Here is an 18,598-nt window from a genome sequence, read left to right as displayed (position 1 = left end):
AAGTATACATACATGCATACTTTGGATGCTGATCATAAATATACTATAAAACATGCAATATTTGACAACTAAAACAAGAACCAAAAGTTTTTCAATCAATGGATCACTTTTCAACTCATGACAGAAAACATCAGAAAATGTCAATATCCAAAAATATCAGTGTCCTTCCCATGATGCAACTCCCACCATGGGATGTTTATGCATGAGCTGGTGTGCACGATATGGGTTTATGCAGAACTAGAGGGCATGAAGTGAGGATCATGGACAACCAGGGCCATGTGCCGGCCCTCCGAGGACTACCGTGGTGCCCATAGCAGCATGAGTGGTAGTTTGTATATTGTAGCAGTCAGGGTCAGAAGTGACGAGCACGACATCACTTGCCCTTGCATCTGTGAGTATATTTGGTGAAGTCATCACCTGCAGGGAGTGGGCATAAGTAGCTGCAACATCCACACCCTCGCTAGGAAAGTTTCCATTGCCCATCTCAGTAGTAGTATGTACTCCTCCAACTTTCGAGTTGATCACCGATCCTCCAATACTAGCTGTGTCTGCATATTGTGCTAGATTTGTAAATAATTCTGATGGCCAATATCCCACATCAATTGTGCCATATGCTAGCCACCAATTATGAGTTACAAGATCCTACAAGCAACGTCAGCATAGGCATATATCACAATGAGTTATTAGTCAATGAGCTCAACATATCCAAATGTGTACTGTACATAAAAAAATGCATTATGGCTCAACATTTATCTCAAGGAGAATCCAATTTGATTGATTTATCAATAACCTCACCTGCCAAATACGAAAAGAGACATCAACTAGATGGCCTTTATCGGTAGAAGTAGGGAATATGGTTGCACCTATGGCAATTTGAAATGCCACATGGACGAAGCCTGGGCAGGTGAGATCAAAACATCCTGTGTCTACATAGAAGTCCTTCTGCATGCATGCGAAGTGAAACGAAACATGAGAAGGAAGCAATTCTTGTACATGAGGATTTTGAATCACTTGATCCCATCAAAGATTTATAACCCACCGTCTAGTAGGTGGAAAGGCGGGTGTAGTTATCGCCATAGAGTTCAGGGTTCACCTAACATGGAGAAGTGTTAGAATAATGTCTTATAAGGACTGTTCCACAGCTTATTAGTACAGTAATTTTTAGATTTGATGTTAGATGTTTAGGGGATAAGAAATCACATTAGATGTTAATTAGGGACCCCCTGAAGGTCTCAATATGTATGCAAAGGTTTGAGGCTAGTGAGCTTACCGACCATCCAGTTTCGACCGTGTTGAGGGTGTTGTCTAAGGCGGATCCAGCAGTCAGCCACACGTCGACCGCGCTCATCTCAGAAGCTATATTCTCAACGTGAGGATTCCATATGCTGAGTGATGCGGAGGCTCCAAATATGGGTTGGCCGTGGGAATACACGGCCTTGGCAAACTGCAAATACATGTACTTCCTTTAAAAAAATTATGGGCTTAAGCTGGACTCAATCATTATCCTAATCGACTTGAAATTAATCAAGCACGAGATTTGATTATTTAACTGACCTCGATGTTTCCTGTAAAATCTCGTGAGAAGCGCTTCTGTTTACAATGCACGACTCTACGGGACTTGAGAATATACAGCAAAGAAGGTCTTCGTATTGCCACGGTTCCAATTGGACAGATGCCATTGAGATGCCAAAGCTGCGCACCCGCGATCAAAACTGGCGGATAATTATCCATCTCAGGATTGCGTTTAATTCCATCGGGAGTAGAGCTCGGGAATTCCTGTTAGTATGTGCAGCAATCTCTGTTAACCTAATAATATGTGGATTGCGTTTAATTGCATCGGGAGAAAAGCTCGGGAATTCCTGTTAGTGTATGCAATAATCTCTGTTAACCTAATAATACGTCGATATACTAAATCTTAAGGAGCTTTTAACAGTACGCATGATTGAATCTAAGGTGCTTAGCTAGCTAAAAAGAGAGAGAATAATTGACCTGGATAGTATGGTTTCTTAACAACGGGTGATCTAACGCAGGCTGCTTCTCCCGCAACACGCAATCAATGATGTCTCCATCGGGACTCTGTAGGGTTCACAAGACAACATAACATGCATCGACGTTTATATGATCAATAAACGCACCGAATCAAAGTAATTGATGATTTGATCTATATTAATTACTGCATTGACCTAATTAATGAGATAATTTCGTCCACCTGGATGCTCCGAACCGATGGTTTGATAAGCTCGCGGAGTTGCAGATGCGCTTTGGCGACATCCTCCCTGGTGTACCCACTTAGCGAGTCTCTTACTTGATCGGCTGTAAGACTTCTTCCTCGCACAACATGCACGAAGAAACTAGACAATACTAAAATGCTCAAGAGGACGTCGCTGGCCGATAGATGTCTGTCATTGCGCCCTCGCAAAGTCATCATCACCACCGTCATATTATTGTGCAGTGTCTATAATATAAACCTTGCCTTATTCTCATCACCACCGTCATACTATTGTCCAGAAACCTTGTAAAGATTCGGACTGCGCGTAGTCGGTACTACTAACTATCGGCATCCATTGGGAGAAATCTTAGGGCCTTTACACTATGGAAATGTTTTCCCCGCCCCCCCGCAAAAAAAAGACCTCGAGGGTACTGAGTCTCCCTTGTCCATCCCTGAGCCCTACGGTGAAATACACATTAAATGGTGTTTTTTTTTTTGAAGGGGCTTAGCATAAATTTCGGTGTGCTCATTCTAGATTTTGTGGGGTGTAAGGCATGGTGGGGGAAAATTTTTGCACTAGTGTTGGCTCTTGAAAATTTTCAAGCCCACAAAAATATTGTAAACCATATTGGTTTACAAAAAATTAGTGTCTCGTGGTATACTAATGATTAATGTGCACCTACACACTATTGGTTAATAATATGGTCCCAAATAAGAATAGAGCCTTATGCATAGCACTCATCTAGACTAACCATCGGGCTATCCCCCAATCACTGCCAAGCCTTGAAAACAATACAATTCCAAGACCACAAGGACATTATAAACCATGGTTTATAGAAAAGTAGTGACTTGTGGTATACTAATGATTAATGTGCATGACCTACACACTATTAGTCTAATTATATGGCCCCAAATAGGAATTAAGCCTCACAGAAAGCAATCATCTACACTAACCATTACGCTATCCCCCAATCGCCCAAGCCTTGAAAACAATATAGATTTGGTCTTGCAACATTTGCACATGTGGGCTCGGTGCTACTAGCCAACAGCCTTTGGCCATATAGACTATTCAAATTAGGTTTTCCTACTAGGACCTAGACAAAAGTTCTTTCTTCAAAACACCCGATAAATTATACTACACATAACTTGCATCCAAATATTTTTATAACATACTTATCATAACTTGACCATATTCAAGTTGATTTGCGTATAAACATGACCATATTCTGATGAGTTCTGAGCAAGTTATTGTCATTCCACTCAATTTGAGTATAAACATGACCATATTCCGATGAGTTTTGCGCAAGTTATGGCTATTTTAAGTTTTGGGCCTGGGGGATTGACAAGTCAGTACCACCATTATGGGTGCCCTGTCGAGTTTGTGGAGGCCCCTAGGCCCAAAACCTAAATTGGCCATAACTTGCTGAAAACTCATCCTGAATATGGTCATGTTTATACTAAAATCAAATGAAACATGTCCAATGACCTTATAAGCTCGCCATAAAAGATCATCAAAAAATAAAACCCTTATTTAATCATGAGGGGCTACACTCGATAGAGGGGGTAATTTTTCTTATTTAATCATGAAGAGCTACACTCGATAGAGGGGGCAATATTTTTTTAAATAAGGGGGGAGATGCTACTAAGATTTTGTAGGAAATTTCTTGGTAAAAGAATTGGGAGAATAAATCACCACAACCACCAAGCCTAGAGAGTCCACCTAGAAGGTAACCAAACTTGCCAACCAAGAGAACCAAGAGCACCAATTACAAGGCAATGGAATCCCAAGAAGTATCCAAAAATCAAGGCCATGATAGTGCACAAGCCAAGGGGAGCTGGTAGCACATGTATGTGCACACAATGCCTAAGAGGCCCACATGTATACCATCATGAAGTGTGGAGAGGAACACCCTCCCTCTCTCTTAGGGCCTTTACACTATATAAATGTCCCCCCGCCCAACCTCGAGGGTACTCTTGTCCATCCCTGAGCCCTCACGGTGAAATACACATTAAATGGTGTTTTTTTAAAAAAAGGGGCTTAGCATAAATGTCGGTGTGCTCATTCTAGATTTTGTGTGGGGGATGTTGCCAAGTGCACAAACGGTATACCAAAATCTATATTGAACAATGAAAATGTGCTCGCCTACATTGAAGAATGGTTAATGATATATTGGACATTTGTTCACATTTTTTCTTAGTGATGGGAGAACACTTTTTGCACTAGTGTTGGCTCTTGAAAATTCTCAAGCCCACAAAAATATTGTAAACCATATTGGTTTACAAAAAATTAGTGTCTCGTGGTATACTAATGATTAATGTGTACCTACACTCTATTGGTTAATAATATGGTCCCAAATAAGAATAGAGCCTTATGCATAGCACTCATCTAAACTAACCATCGGGCTATCCCCCAATCACTGCCAAGCCTTGAAAACAATACAATTCCAAGACCACAAGGACATTATAAACCATGGTTTATAGAAAAGTAGTGACTTGTGGTATACTAATGATTAATGTGCATGACCTACACACTATTAGTCTAATTATATGGCCCCAAATAGGAATTAAGCCTCACAGAAAGCAATCATCTACACTAACCATTACGCTATCCCCCAATCGCCCAAGCCTTGAAAACAATATAGATTTGGTCTTGCAACATTTGCACATGTGGGCTCGGTGCTACTAGCCAACAGCCTTTGGCCATATAGACTATTCAAATTAGGTTTTCCTACTAGGACCTAGACAAAAGTTCTTTCTTCAAAACACCCGATAAATTATACTACACATAACTTGCATCCAAATATTTTTATAACATACTTATCATAACTTGACCATATTCAAGTTGATTTGCGTATAAACATGACCATATTCTGATGAGTTCTGAGCAAGTTATTGTCATTCCACTCAATTTGAGTATAAACATGACCATATTCCGATGAGTTTTGCGCAAGTTATGGCTATTTTAAGTTTTGGGCCTGGGGGATTGACAAGTCAGTACCACCATTATGGGTGCCCTGTCGAGTTTGTGGAGGCCCCTAGGCCCAAAACCTAAATTGGCCATAACTTGCTGAAAACTCATCCTGAATATGGTCATGTTTATACTAAAATCAAATGAAACATGTCCAATGACCTTATAAGCTCGCCATAAAAGATCATCAAAAAATAAAACCCTTATTTAATCATGAGGGGCTACACTCGATAGAGGGGGTAATTTTTCTTATTTAATCATGAAGAGCTACACTCGATAGAGGGGGCAATATTTTTTTAAATAAGGGGGGAGATGCTACTAAGATTTTGTAGGAAATTTCTTGGTAAAAGAATTGGGAGAATAAATCACCACAACCACCAAGCCTAGAGAGTCCACCTAGAAGGTAACCAAACTTGCCAACCAAGAGAACCAAGAGCACCAATTACAAGGCAATGGAATCCCAAGAAGTATCCAAAAATCAAGGCCATGATAGTGCACAAGCCAAGGGGAGCTGGTAGCACATGTATGTGCACACAATGCCTAAGAGGCCCACATGTATACCATCATGAAGTGTGGAGAGGAACACCCTCCCTCTCTCTTAGGGCCTTTACACTATATAAATGTCCCCCCACCCAACCTCGAGGGTACTCTTGTCCATCCCTGAGCCCTCACGGTGAAATACACATTAAATGGTGTTTTTTTTTAAAAAAGGGGCTTAGCATAAATGTCGGTGTGCTCATTCTAGATTTTGTGTGGGGGATGTTGCCAAGTGCACAAACGGTATACCAAAATCTATATTGAACAATGAAAATGTGCTCGCCTACATTGAAGAATGGTTAATGATATATTGGACATTTGTTCACATTTTTTCTTAGTGATGGGAGAACACTTTTTGCACTAGTGTTGGCTCTTGAAAATTCTCAAGCCCACAAAAATATTGTAAACCATATTGGTTTACAAAAAATTAGTGTCTCGTGGTATACTAATGATTAATGTGTACCTACACTCTATTGGTTAATAATATGGTCCCAAATAAGAATAGAGCCTTATGCATAGCACTCATCTAAACTAACCATTGGGCTATCCCCCAATCACTGCCAAGCCTTGAAAACAATACAATTCCAAGCCCACAAGGATATTATTACAGAAAAGTAGTGACTTGTGGTATACTAATGATTAATGTGCGCGACCTACACACTTATATGGCCCCAAATAGGAATTAAGCCTCACATAAAGCAATCATCTACACTAACCATTATGCTATCCCCCAATCGCCCAAGCCTTGAAAACAATATAGATTTGGTCTTGCGACATTTACACATGCGGGCTCGATGCTACTAGCCAATAGCCTTTGGCCATATAGACTATTCAAATTAGGTTTCCCTACTAGGACCTAGACAAAAGTTCTTTCTTTAAAACACCCGATAAATTATACTACACATAACTTGCATCCAAATATTTTTATAACATACTTTCATACTTATCATAACTTGACCATATTCAAGTTGATTTGCGTATAAACATGACCATATTCTGATGAGTTTTGAGCAAGTTATTGCCATCCCACTCAATTTGAGTATAAACATGACCATATTCTGATGAGTTTTGAGCAAGTTATGGCTATTTTAAGTTTTGGGCTTGGGGGCTTGACAAGTCAGTGTACCACCATAATGGGTGCCTTGTCAGGTTTGTGGAGGCCCCTAGGCCCAAAACCTAAATTGGCCATACTTGATGAAAACTCATCCTGAATATGGTCATGTTTATACTAAAATCAAATGAAACATGTCCAATGACCTTATAAGCTCACCATAAAAGATCATCAAAAAATAAAACTCTTATTTAATCATGAGGGGCTACACTCGATAGAGGGGGTAATTTTTCTTATTTAATCATGAAGAGCTACAGTCGATAGAGGGGGCAATATTTTTTTAAATAAGGGGGGAGATGCTACTAAGATTTTGTGGGAAATTTCTTGGTAAAAGAATTGGGAGAATAAATCACCACAACCACCAAGCCTAGAGAGTCCACCTAGAAGGTAACCAAACTTGCCAACTAAGAGAACCAAGAGCACCAATTACAAGGCAATGGAATCCCAAGAAGCATCCAAAAATCAAGGCCATGATAGTGCACAAGCCAAGGGGAGCTGGTAGCACATGTATGTGTACAGAATGTCTAAGAGGCCCACATGTCTACCATCATGAAGTATGGAGAGGAACACCCTCCCTCTCTCTTAGGAGTTGAAGGTAGAATGTTTTCCAGTTTTTTATGTGTAGTGGTTTTGGGAGTTGTGTCGAAAGTATGTGTGATAATAAAGGACATGGGAACCTTAAGCTAACAGGGGCATTTTCCATGTTGGGAGAAAAAGGGAAAAATGTGGGTCTCTTGTGAAGTATAGAAACTTAAACGCACACACCATATGATGAATATCATAGCTAGAAGAATGATTTTTTGACCCTGTCTTTTGGGGATTACCATGGGACTTTGAAGGAACATATGAAATGTTTATTTAACTAAAAATTTACACAGATCAAGCTATAAAATTAGAGATTAGGAAGGGTCCAATCATGCTACACTGAGATAATTATTGAAGCTATATCTTTTGACTTATCTTGCATGTTGAGAGGAGATTTCTTTTAAGAGTGATTAAGCACATAAGAAGTATGATTCTAGGAGCTTAAATTGAACAAGGTTTAAGCCTTGCATGTTGAGAGGAGATTTCTTTTAAGAGTGATTAACCACATAAGTATGATTCTAGGAGCTTAAATTGAACAAGGTTTAAGCCTTCATAAGGATTAGTGAAGGATCATTCAAACTTTACTTGCATGTAAATGAAAGAGGGAATTTAGAGGACATATTTATAGTTCTAGGAAACATTATGAGTATCCGTTCTTGGGATATTTAAAGGATTGATAAGGGGATGCATTTATGAATTCAAGGGACTTGTAAATGCTATAAAAACTTCATAATAACTAGAATTAAGTATTGGAATTAAAGTGAACCTTGTGAACCTAGTCAAGTGGGATCAAGAAAGCTTAGAATGTAATATCAAGTCCTTAAAGTTATATGCTTGGTGAAGTTATATTATGGAAGTGGATTTAAAGACCCAGAGCAAGGCAAGCCCTAAGTAAAAGAGGGGGACTAAAGAGTATCCGAACATGATGAGTTGCCCTAGTGACATGATGTGTGGGATGAAATTCCATACATATGAACAAGAGTGTGCACCACTCCAAATCCATGATAATGAGGAAAATCAAAGTCCATCTTTACTCATGAGAGGAGATTACCCTAAAAGATAACGTAAGCTAAACCAAGAAGAGCTTGAAGGTTAGGGAATAGAGTTCTTATATTTGGAAGGAAAAGGACAAGAAGAATTCAAAGCTAGAATGAACTAGCCACTATGCATATGGAAGGAAATTGGCTTGGTTTGACAAAATTCATTGCGTTATTGGACTAGAGACGTACATGTCCTTTGATTATTTTGATATTTTTTAATGGGGTTTTCTTAGTATGATATAAACTTATATGAAGCATTGTAATTGCATCTAAAAATCTCTATGCGGTCAGCTTGCATATTGTTAATCCACTATGGTGGTTAATTCTACTATGGTAGAACACATGCTTCTATGGAAGCCCACTTTGCAGAGTGAGATAGGTTACCATTATGATGGGAGACCTAGGTGAGAACTGCAGGACTCACTGGTCCTAAGTGTACTAACACACACTTAAGATCTACAACTTCTTAGCTCTCCATTGCATGGAGTTTTTGGTTGTCTGGAGCTCAAGGGTGGTCGAGCGAATTTAGCTCTTGTAGAGAATGAACTTGTCTTCTATAAAAAACCATGTGATAATGGATGCATTTAAGAATGAGAAGTATGTCTTGTGTATGATTTGAATCATTTCACTTTTATGGTTTAAAGTTGTTGTTTTATATCACGATGATGCTATATGATGTTGCTAGATGATGACGGCATGTTTTATTTTGATCTTTATGTGGAGATTGCACATGGTCTTGTGTATGAAGAGGCTTCAAATTTATTGAAACCTTTTCTTATTTAGTTTTTCTTTATTTCTTCTCTAACTAAGGTTAGATGCAGTTTCCATAAACAAGTAAATTGGAGCCTCACAACACCAAGAATCATGGTATATATCTCATGGTTTCTTAGCCAAATAGATCCTCATATGCCTTGACTTTGTCACAAAAAAGATTATAAGCAAGTAGTTGAACAGGTTCCATAACAAAATGGGATCACTCATAAGATGAATGAATTATTACAAGAAATGGTAAACAAGTTATGTATCTTAAATCCTTCTAAAAAATGAAAAAAGTGGATTAATAGGTACAAAGGAGGATAAGTGGAAAGAACAAATGCTAGAAGAAGTTTCATAGGGATCTTCCATACCCACTAGAGCTCGCACTTCTCCTCAATAATATATCACTTAGGTGGCTAGAAGATACTCTTAGGCAATCAAGGGATAATGGTAAAGGATTCAATGAGAGAGAGATGGAGTTTGCCAAAGGATGCAATTGGCATGTAAGCAAGTACATGTCCCATTTGAAGAAATGTTTTGTGGTTCTTGGCATATTAATAATAGCTTTTCTTAACATATTAATGATAGTAAAATTGCTATAGTATCGTTAAATTTAAGCATTATGGCCGCATGGTCATCACTTTCATGTGGAGCATATAGATAAGAGAAGCAAAACTTTTGATTATGGAGTAATGGCTAGTTCAAGTGATACAAATCTTCTTATTCTCGATTATTGTGAAACTATACAAGATATCATAAACGTAGGATTTAGGTAATTTGAATGTTCATTCTTGATGTGCAATGGTTGTTCCACGGGAACACTCACGGGAACACAGATTATGGAAGGAGGCCGGAAGCAATTAATGCGAGAGAGCGGGATTGTAGCCATGGGAACATAAAGACGCACATAATTTTTTTATATTTTTGTGCCGAAGTGCAATGTAAATTGTTTTAGGCCAATGTGGGTTCTAAAGAGTTCTAAGTGTATTAAGCAAGGCTCACTTATGGGGTTGTCCACCCATGTGTGAAAGAGGCCTAGGGTTAGGGTTAGTGACATCTCTATAAAAGAGATGTTAGCTAAAGAAAGAGTACATTTTTGGCCATTCTCATAAGCTATTGAGTGAAGCTCTTGAGCTCTCAAGCTATGGCAACTCTCTAACTCTCTCTCTATTGTACTCTAATGAGCATCAAGCTCCAATGAGTATAGCTCCACTTCTTTCTCTTAATCTCTTTTAGCATCATTGAAGTAGATTAATCTAAGATTAGTTGAATGCTTCTTTCTTTCTCTTGTGTATGCTGCATGCTTGTAGTGTGTGTGTGTAGTCTCCATTGATGCAAGCTCTTGCCCACTTCATTGGCAATGAGTTATTCATGGATAGACTCTCTCTATGAGCTTGCGGGTTTGTGAATGTTACATTCTATGCTTGCTTAAGCTTGTGGATTAGTAGATGCACGGTTATGGGTTTGCTGGCATTAGGGAAAGCTAAGATTTAATCAATATTTGAATGGGATTAAGAGATTGTCATGCATTGCTTGTTCTCTTGATTAGTATAGTGGATTTAAGGGATTGAGAGATTGATTGAGGTGTTGGATGGTTGAATCGTCAAGTGGGGGTTCGTGTATGTGAGCTCTCCCTCATGGGATAAGCCTTCATACTCTAAAGGGATTTTTTTTCTAACACTACATACAATTGGATTAAGCTTGCTTGAATTTTTTAAATAAGGATTACACAAAAAATGATGGTTCTTTGGTGTATTGTTTTGCCTCTGATAAGGCTCAATTTTTGGTGGATTCATATTTGTGCTAACAATGGTGCTTCATTGGTGCTTGCCTTTTTCAAAACTTAGTTATCACCCATAAAAGTACCACTATAGTTGCATCGTACTATAGTGTAGTGAACCTTTAATTGATATTTTCTTAATCCATTTTATTTTGATTGATTATCTCCATCTAGTACAAAAATGAAAAATGTCTTGGAAGCAGTATTCTTTGACATCAACTAAGACACTTAATGCCTTCACATAAACACATTATAAGGGCCCTCTTATACATATGTAGGATGCTTACAATCATAAGTATGCATATACTCGGGTGTTGACACCATAAGATTAATGCTTGGTTTTTGATGGGCACTGCCTTGCTCGTTAGAAATCATAACTTTTGGGAGAAAAACGATAGTGTATTTTGTGATGTGCATATCATGATTTTTGGGAAAAAAAGATAGTGTATTTTGTGATGTGCATATGAAATTTAATTTGTCTACTAAAAACCATTGAGAAATTATAGGTAAAACATCTAACAAAAATCAAGCCTAATCATAAGTAAACTATAATGCCTTCACATAAAACAAGTAAAGACTCGATGCATACTTACGATATTAGATAATCACAAGTATGTATACTTAAAATCAAGCCTAATTATAAGTAGGCTATAATGCCTTCACATAAAACATGTAAAGACTCGATGCATACTTTGGATGTTAGATAATCACAAAGTATACATACATGCATACTTTGGATGCTGATCATAAATATACTATAAAACATGCAATATTTGACAACTAAAACAAGAACCAAAAGTTTTTCAATCAATGGATCACTTTTCAACTCATGACAGAAAACATCAGAAAATGTCAATATCCAAAAATATCAGTGTCCTTCCCATGATGCAACTCCCACCATGGGATGTTTATGCATGAGCTGGTGTGCACGATATGGGTTTATGCAGAACTAGAGGGCATGAAGTGAGGATCATGGACAACCAGGGCCATGTGCCGGCCCTCCGAGGACTACCGTGGTGCCCATAGCAGCATGAGTGGTAGTTTGTATATTGTAGCAGTCAGGGTCAGAAGTGACGAGCACGACATCACTTGCCCTTGCATCTGTGAGTATATTTGGTGAAGTCATCACCTGCAGGGAGTGGGCATAAGTAGCTGCAACATCCACACCCTCGCTAGGAAAGTTTCCATTGCCCATCTCAGTAGTAGTATGTACTCCTCCAACTTTCGAGTTGATCACCGATCCTCCAATACTAGCTGTGTCTGCATATTGTGCTAGATTTGTAAATAATTCTGATGGCCAATATCCCACATCAATTGTGCCATATGCTAGCCACCAATTATGAGTTACAAGATCCTACAAGCAACGTCAGCATAGGCATATATCACAATGAGTTATTAGTCAATGAGCTCAACATATCCAAATGTGTACTGTACATAAAAAAATGCATTATGGCTCAACATTTATCTCAAGGAGAATCCAATTTGATTGATTTATCAATAACCTCACCTGCCAAATACGAAAAGAGACATCAACTAGATGGCCTTTATCGGTAGAAGTAGGGAATATGGTTGCACCTATGGCAATTTGAAATGCCACATGGACGAAGCCTGGGCAGGTGAGATCAAAACATCCTGTGTTTACATAGAAGTCCTTCTGCATGCATGCGAAGTGAAACGAAACATGAGAAGGAAGCAATTCTTGTACATGAGGATTTTGAATCACTTGATCCCATCAAAGATTTATAACCCACCGTCTAGTAGGTGGAAAGGCGGGTGTAGTTATCGCCATAGAGTTCAGGGTTCACCTAACATGGAGAAGTGTTAGAATAATGTCTTATAAGGACTGTTCCACAGCTTATTAGTACAGTAATTTTTAGATTTGATGTTAGATGTTTAGGGGATAAGAAATCACATTAGATGTTAATTAGGGACCCCCTGAAGGTCTCAATATGTATGCAAAGGTTTGAGGCTAGTGAGCTTACCGACCATCCAGTTTCGACCGTGTTGAGGGTGTTGTCTAAGGCGGATCCAGCAGTCAGCCACACGTCGACCGCGCTCATCTCAGAAGCTATATTCTCAACGTGAGGATTCCATATGCTGAGTGATGCGGAGGCTCCAAATATGGGTTGGCCGTGGGAATACACGGCCTTGGCAAACTGCAAATACATGTACTTCCTTTAAAAAAATTATGGGCTTAAGCTGGACTCAATCATTATCCTAATCGACTTGAAATTAATCAAGCACGAGATTTGATTATTTAACTGACCTCGATGTTTCCTGTAAAATCTCGTGAGAAGCGCTTCTGTTTACAATGCACGACTCTACGGGACTTGAGAATATACAGCAAAGAAGGTCTTCGTATTGCCACGGTTCCAATTGGACAGATGCCATTGAGATGCCAAAGCTGCGCACCCGCGATCAAAACTGGCGGATAATTATCCATCTCAGGATTGCGTTTAATTCCATCGGGAGTAGAGCTCGGGAATTCCTGTTAGTATGTGCAGCAATCTCTGTTAACCTAATAATATGTGGATTGCGTTTAATTGCATCGGGAGAAAAGCTCGGGAATTCCTGTTAGTGTATGCAATAATCTCTGTTAACCTAATAATACGTCGATATACTAAATCTTAAGGAGCTTTTAACAGTACGCATGATTGAATCTAAGGTGCTTAGCTAGCTAAAAAGAGAGAGAATAATTGACCTGGATAGTATGGTTTCTTAACAACGGGTGATCTAACGCAGGCTGCTTCTCCCGCAACACGCAATCAATGATGTCTCCATCGGGACTCTGTAGGGTTCACAAGACAACATAACATGCATCGACGTTTATATGATCAATAAACGCACCGAATCAAAGTAATTGATGATTTGATCTATATTAATTACTGCATTGACCTAATTAATGAGATAATTTCGTCCACCTGGATGCTCCGAACCGATGGTTTGATAAGCTCGCGGAGTTGCAGATGCGCTTTGGCGACATCCTCCCTGGTGTACCCACTTAGCGAGTCTCTTACTTGATCGGCTGTAAGACTTCTTCCTCGCACAACATGCACGAAGAAACTAGACAATACTAAAATGCTCAAGAGGACGTCGCTGGCCGATAGATGTCTGTCATTGCGCCCTCGCAAAGTCATCATCACCACCGTCATATTATTGTGCAGTGTCTATAATATAAACCTTGCCTTATTCTCATCACCACCGTCATACTATTGTCCAGAAACCTTGTAAAGATTCGGACTGCGCGTAGTCGGTACTACTAACTATCGGCATCCATTGGGAGAAATCTTAGGGCCTTTACACTATGGAAATGTTTTCCCCGCCCCCCCGCAAAAAAAAGACCTCGAGGGTACTGAGTCTCCCTTGTCCATCCCTGAGCCCTACGGTGAAATACACATTAAATGGTGTTTTTTTTTTTTGAAGGGGCTTAGCATAAATTTCGGTGTGCTCATTCTAGATTTTGTGGGGTGTAAGGCATGGTGGGGGAAAATTTTTGCACTAGTGTTGGCTCTTGAAAATTTTCAAGCCCACAAAAATATTGTAAACCATATTGGTTTACAAAAAATTAGTGTCTCGTGGTATACTAATGATTAATGTGCACCTACACACTATTGGTTAATAATATGGTCCCAAATAAGAATAGAGCCTTATGCATAGCACTCATCTAGACTAACCATCGGGCTATCCCCCAATCACTGCCAAGCCTTGAAAACAATACAATTCCAAGACCACAAGGACATTATAAACCATGGTTTATAGAAAAGTAGTGAATATAGATTTGGTCTTGCAACATTTGCACATGTGGGCTCGGTGCTACTAGCCAACAGCCTTTGGCCATATAGACTATTCAAATTAGGTTTTCCTACTAGGACCTAGACAAAAGTTCTTTCTTCAAAACACCCGATAAATTATACTACACATAACTTGCATCCACTTATCATAACTTGACCATATTCAAGTTGATTTGCGTATAAACATGACCATATTCTGATGAGTTCTGAGCAAGTTATTGTCATTCCACTCAATTTGAGTATAAACATGACCATATTCCGATGAGTTTTGCGCAAGTTATGGCTATTTTAAGTTTTGGGCCTGGGGGATTGACAAGTCAGTACCACCATTATGGGTGCCCTGTCGAGTTTGTGGAGGCCCCTAGGCCCAAAACCTAAATTGGCCATAACTTGCTGAAAACTCATCCTGAATATGGTCATGTTTATACTAAAATCAAATGAAACATGTCCAATGACCTTATAAGCTCGCCATAAAAGATCATCAAAAAATAAAACCCTTATTTAATCATGAGGGACTACACTCGATAGAGGGGGTAATTTTTCTTATTTAATCATGAAGAGCTACACTCGATAGAGGGGGCAATATTTTTTTAAATAAGGGGGGAGATGCTACTAAGATTTTGTAGGAAATTTCTTGGTAAAAGAATTGGGAGAATAAATCACCACAACCACCAAGCCTAGAGAGTCCACCTAGAAGGTAACCAAACTTGCCAACCAAGAGAACCAAGAGCACCAATTACAAGGCAATGGAATCCCAAGAAGTATCCAAAAATCAAGGCCATGATAGTGCACAAGCCAAGGGGAGCTGGTAGCACATGTATGTGCACACAATGCCTAAGAGGCCCACATGTATACCATCATGAAGTGTGGAGAGGAACACCCTCCCTCTCTCTTAGGGCCTTTACACTATATAAATGTCCCCCCGCCCAACCTCGAGGGTACTCTTGTCCATCCCTGAGCCCTCACGGTGAAATACACATTAAATGGTGTTTTTTTAAAAAAAGGGGCTTAGCATAAATGTCGGTGTGCTCATTCTAGATTTTGTGTGGGGGATGTTGCCAAGTGCACAAACGGTATACCAAAATCTATATTGAACAATGAAAATGTGCTCGCCTACATTGAAGAATGGTTAATGATATATTGGACATTTGTTCACATTTTTTCTTAGTGATGGGAGAACACTTTTTGCACTAGTGTTGGCTCTTGAAAATTCTCAAGCCCACAAAAATATTGTAAACCATATTGGTTTACAAAAAATTAGTGTCTCGTGGTATACTAATGATTAATGTGTACCTACACTCTATTGGTTAATAATATGGTCCCAAATAAGAATAGAGCCTTATGCATAGCACTCATCTAAACTAACCATTGGGCTATCCCCCAATCACTGCCAAGCCTTGAAAACAATACAATTCCAAGCCCACAAGGATATTATTACAGAAAAGTAGTGACTTGTGGTATACTAATGATTAATGTGCGCGACCTACACACTTATATGGCCCCAAATAGGAATTAAGCCTCACATAAAGCAATCATCTACACTAACCATTATGCTATCCCCCAATCGCCCAAGCCTTGAAAACAATATAGATTTGGTCTTGCGACATTTACACATGCGGGCTCGATGCTACTAGCCAATAGCCTTTGGCCATATAGACTATTCAAATTAGGTTTCCCTACTAGGACCTAGACAAAAGTTCTTTCTTTAAAACACCCGATAAATTATACTACACATAACTTGCATCCAAATATTTTTATAACATACTTTCATACTTATCATAACTTGACCATATTCAAGTTGATTTGCGTATAAACATGACCATATTCTGATGAGTTTTGAGCAAGTTATTGCCATCCCACTCAATTTGAGTATAAACATGACCATATTCTGATGAGTTTTGAGCAAGTTATGGCTATTTTAAGTTTTGGGCTTGGGGGCTTGACAAGTCAGTGTACCACCATAATGGGTGCCTTGTCAGGTTTGTGGAGGCCCCTAGGCCCAAAACCTAAATTGGCCATACTTGATGAAAACTCATCCTGAATATGGTCATGTTTATACTAAAATCAAATGAAACATGTCCAATGACCTTATAAGCTCACCATAAAAGATCATCAAAAAATAAAACTCTTATTTAATCATGAGGGGCTACACTCGATAGAGGGGGTAATTTTTCTTATTTAATCATGAAGAGCTACAGTCGATAGAGGGGGCAATATTTTTTTAAATAAGGGGGGAGATGCTACTAAGATTTTGTGGGAAATTTCTTGGTAAAAGAATTGGGAGAATAAATCACCACAACCACCAAGCCTAGAGAGTCCACCTAGAAGGTAACCAAACTTGCCAACTAAGAGAACCAAGAGCACCAATTACAAGGCAATGGAATCCCAAGAAGCATCCAAAAATCAAGGCCATGATAGTGCACAAGCCAAGGGGAGCTGGTAGCACATGTATGTGTACAGAATGTCTAAGAGGCCCACATGTCTACCATCATGAAGTATGGAGAGGAACACCCTCCCTCTCTCTTAGGAGTTGAAGGTAGAATGTTTTCCAGTTTTTTATGTGTAGTGGTTTTGGGAGTTGTGTCGAAAGTATGTGTGATAATAAAGGACATGGGAACCTTAAGCTAACAGGGGCATTTTCCATGTTGGGAGAAAAAGGGAAAAATGTGGGTTTCTTGTGAAGTATAGAAACTTAAACGCACACACCATATGATGAATATCATAGCTAGAAGAATGATTTTTTGACCCTGTCTTTTGGGGATTACCATGGGACTTTGAAGGAACATATGAAATGTTTATTTAACTAAAAATTTACACAGATCAAGCTATAAAATTAGAGATTAGGAAGGGTCCAATCATGCTACACTGAGATAATTATTGAAGCTATATCTTTTGACTTATCTTGCATGTTGAGAGGAGATTTCTTTTAAGAGTGATTAAGCACATAAGAAGTATGATTCTAGGAGCTTAAATTGAACAAGGTTTAAGCCTTGCATGTTGAGAGGAGATTTCTTTTAAGAGTGATTAAGCACATAAGTATGATTCTAGGAGCTTAAATTGAACAAGGTTTAAGCCTTCATAAGGATTAGTGAAGGATCATTCAAACTTTACTTGCATGTAAATGAAAGAGGGAATTTAGAGGACATATTTATAGTTCTAGGAAACATTATGAGTATCCGTTCTTGGGATATTTAAAGGATTGTAAATGCTATAAAAACTTCATAATAACTAGAATTAAGTATTGGAATTAAAGTGAACCTTGTGAACCTAGTCAAGTGGGATCAAGAAAGCTTAGAATGTAATATCAAGTCCTTAAAGTTATATGCTTGGTGAAGTTATATTATGGAAGTGGATTTAAAGACCCAGAGCAAGGCAAGCCCTAAGTAAAAGAGGGGGACTAAAGAGTATCCGAACATGATGAGTTGCCCTAGTGACATGATGTGTGGGATGAAATTCCATACATATGAACAAGAGTGTGCACCACTCCAAATCCATGATAATGAGGAAAATCAAAGTCCGTCTTTACTCATGAGAGGAGATTACCCTAAAAGATAACGTAAGCTAAACCAAGAAGAGCTTGAAGGTTAGGGAATAGAGTTCTTATATTTGGAAGGAAAAGGACAAGAAGAATTCAAAGCTAGAATGAACTAGCCACTATGCATATGGAAGGAAATTGGCTTGGTTTGACAAAATTCATTGCGTTATTGGACTAGAGACGTACATGTCCTTTGATTATTTTGATATTTTTTAATGGGGTTTTCTTAGTATGATATAAACTTATATGAAGCATTGTAATTGCATCTAAAAATCTCTATGCGGTC

The 18,598-nt window shown here is 38.8% G+C and overlaps 2 protein-coding genes across 2 annotated transcripts; both read right to left on the bottom strand.

Annotated features, from left to right (window-relative positions):
• Window positions 1–258: 258 nt before the first annotated feature.
• On the bottom strand, window positions 259–2,440 carry LOC147637751 (protein neprosin-like). Its single transcript, XM_086799031.1, has 6 exons — window positions 2,210–2,440; window positions 1,990–2,076; window positions 1,555–1,776; window positions 1,271–1,444; window positions 796–942; window positions 259–642 (listed from the first exon to the last, which is right to left on the bottom strand). The coding sequence occupies exons 1-6, from the start codon at window positions 2,438–2,440 to the stop codon at window positions 259–261; spliced, it is 1,245 nt and encodes a 414-aa protein (XP_086655157.1).
• A 9,516-nt stretch (window positions 2,441–11,956) lies between these two features.
• On the bottom strand, window positions 11,957–14,138 carry LOC147637750 (protein neprosin-like). The gene is made up of 6 exons (XM_086799030.1): window positions 13,908–14,138; window positions 13,688–13,774; window positions 13,253–13,474; window positions 12,969–13,142; window positions 12,494–12,640; window positions 11,957–12,340 (listed from the first exon to the last, which is right to left on the bottom strand). Exons 1-6 carry the CDS (start codon window positions 14,136–14,138, stop codon window positions 11,957–11,959), a joined length of 1,245 nt encoding a protein of 414 aa, XP_086655156.1.
• Between the last annotated feature and the right edge of the window lie 4,460 nt (window positions 14,139–18,598).

This window comes from Cibotium barometz, chromosome 6 (genome assembly GCF_041138505.1).
Source record: "Cibotium barometz isolate CiBa-2024 chromosome 6, ASM4113850v1, whole genome shotgun sequence".
Classification (NCBI taxonomy): domain Eukaryota; kingdom Viridiplantae; phylum Streptophyta; class Polypodiopsida; order Cyatheales; family Cibotiaceae; genus Cibotium; species Cibotium barometz.
This window is presented reverse-complemented; position numbering and strand designations above follow the sequence as displayed.

What these genes read in the sequence shown, in the direction of transcription:
- LOC147637751 (XM_086799031.1), bottom strand. Translation starts at nt 2,440, where the DNA reads ATGACGGTGGTGATGATGACTTTGCGAGGGCGCAATGACAGACATCTA. An exon ending in CATCGGTTCGGAGCATCCAG is followed by an intron (nt 2,077 to 2,209) that starts GTGGACGAAATT and finishes TGAACCCTACAG; the next exon opens with AGTCCCGATGGAGACATCAT. An exon ending in TAAGAAACCATACTATCCAG is followed by an intron (nt 1,777 to 1,989) that starts GTCAATTATTCT and finishes ACATACTAACAG; the next exon opens with GAATTCCCGAGCTCTACTCC.
- LOC147637750 (XM_086799030.1), bottom strand. Translation starts at nt 14,138, where the DNA reads ATGACGGTGGTGATGATGACTTTGCGAGGGCGCAATGACAGACATCTA. An exon ending in ATTTTACAGGAAACATCGAG is followed by an intron (nt 13,143 to 13,252) that starts GTCAGTTAAATA and finishes ATGTATTTGCAG; the next exon opens with TTTGCCAAGGCCGTGTATTC. An exon ending in CGGTCGAAACTGGATGGTCG is followed by an intron (nt 12,641 to 12,968) that starts GTAAGCTCACTA and finishes GCATGCATGCAG; the next exon opens with AAGGACTTCTATGTAAACAC.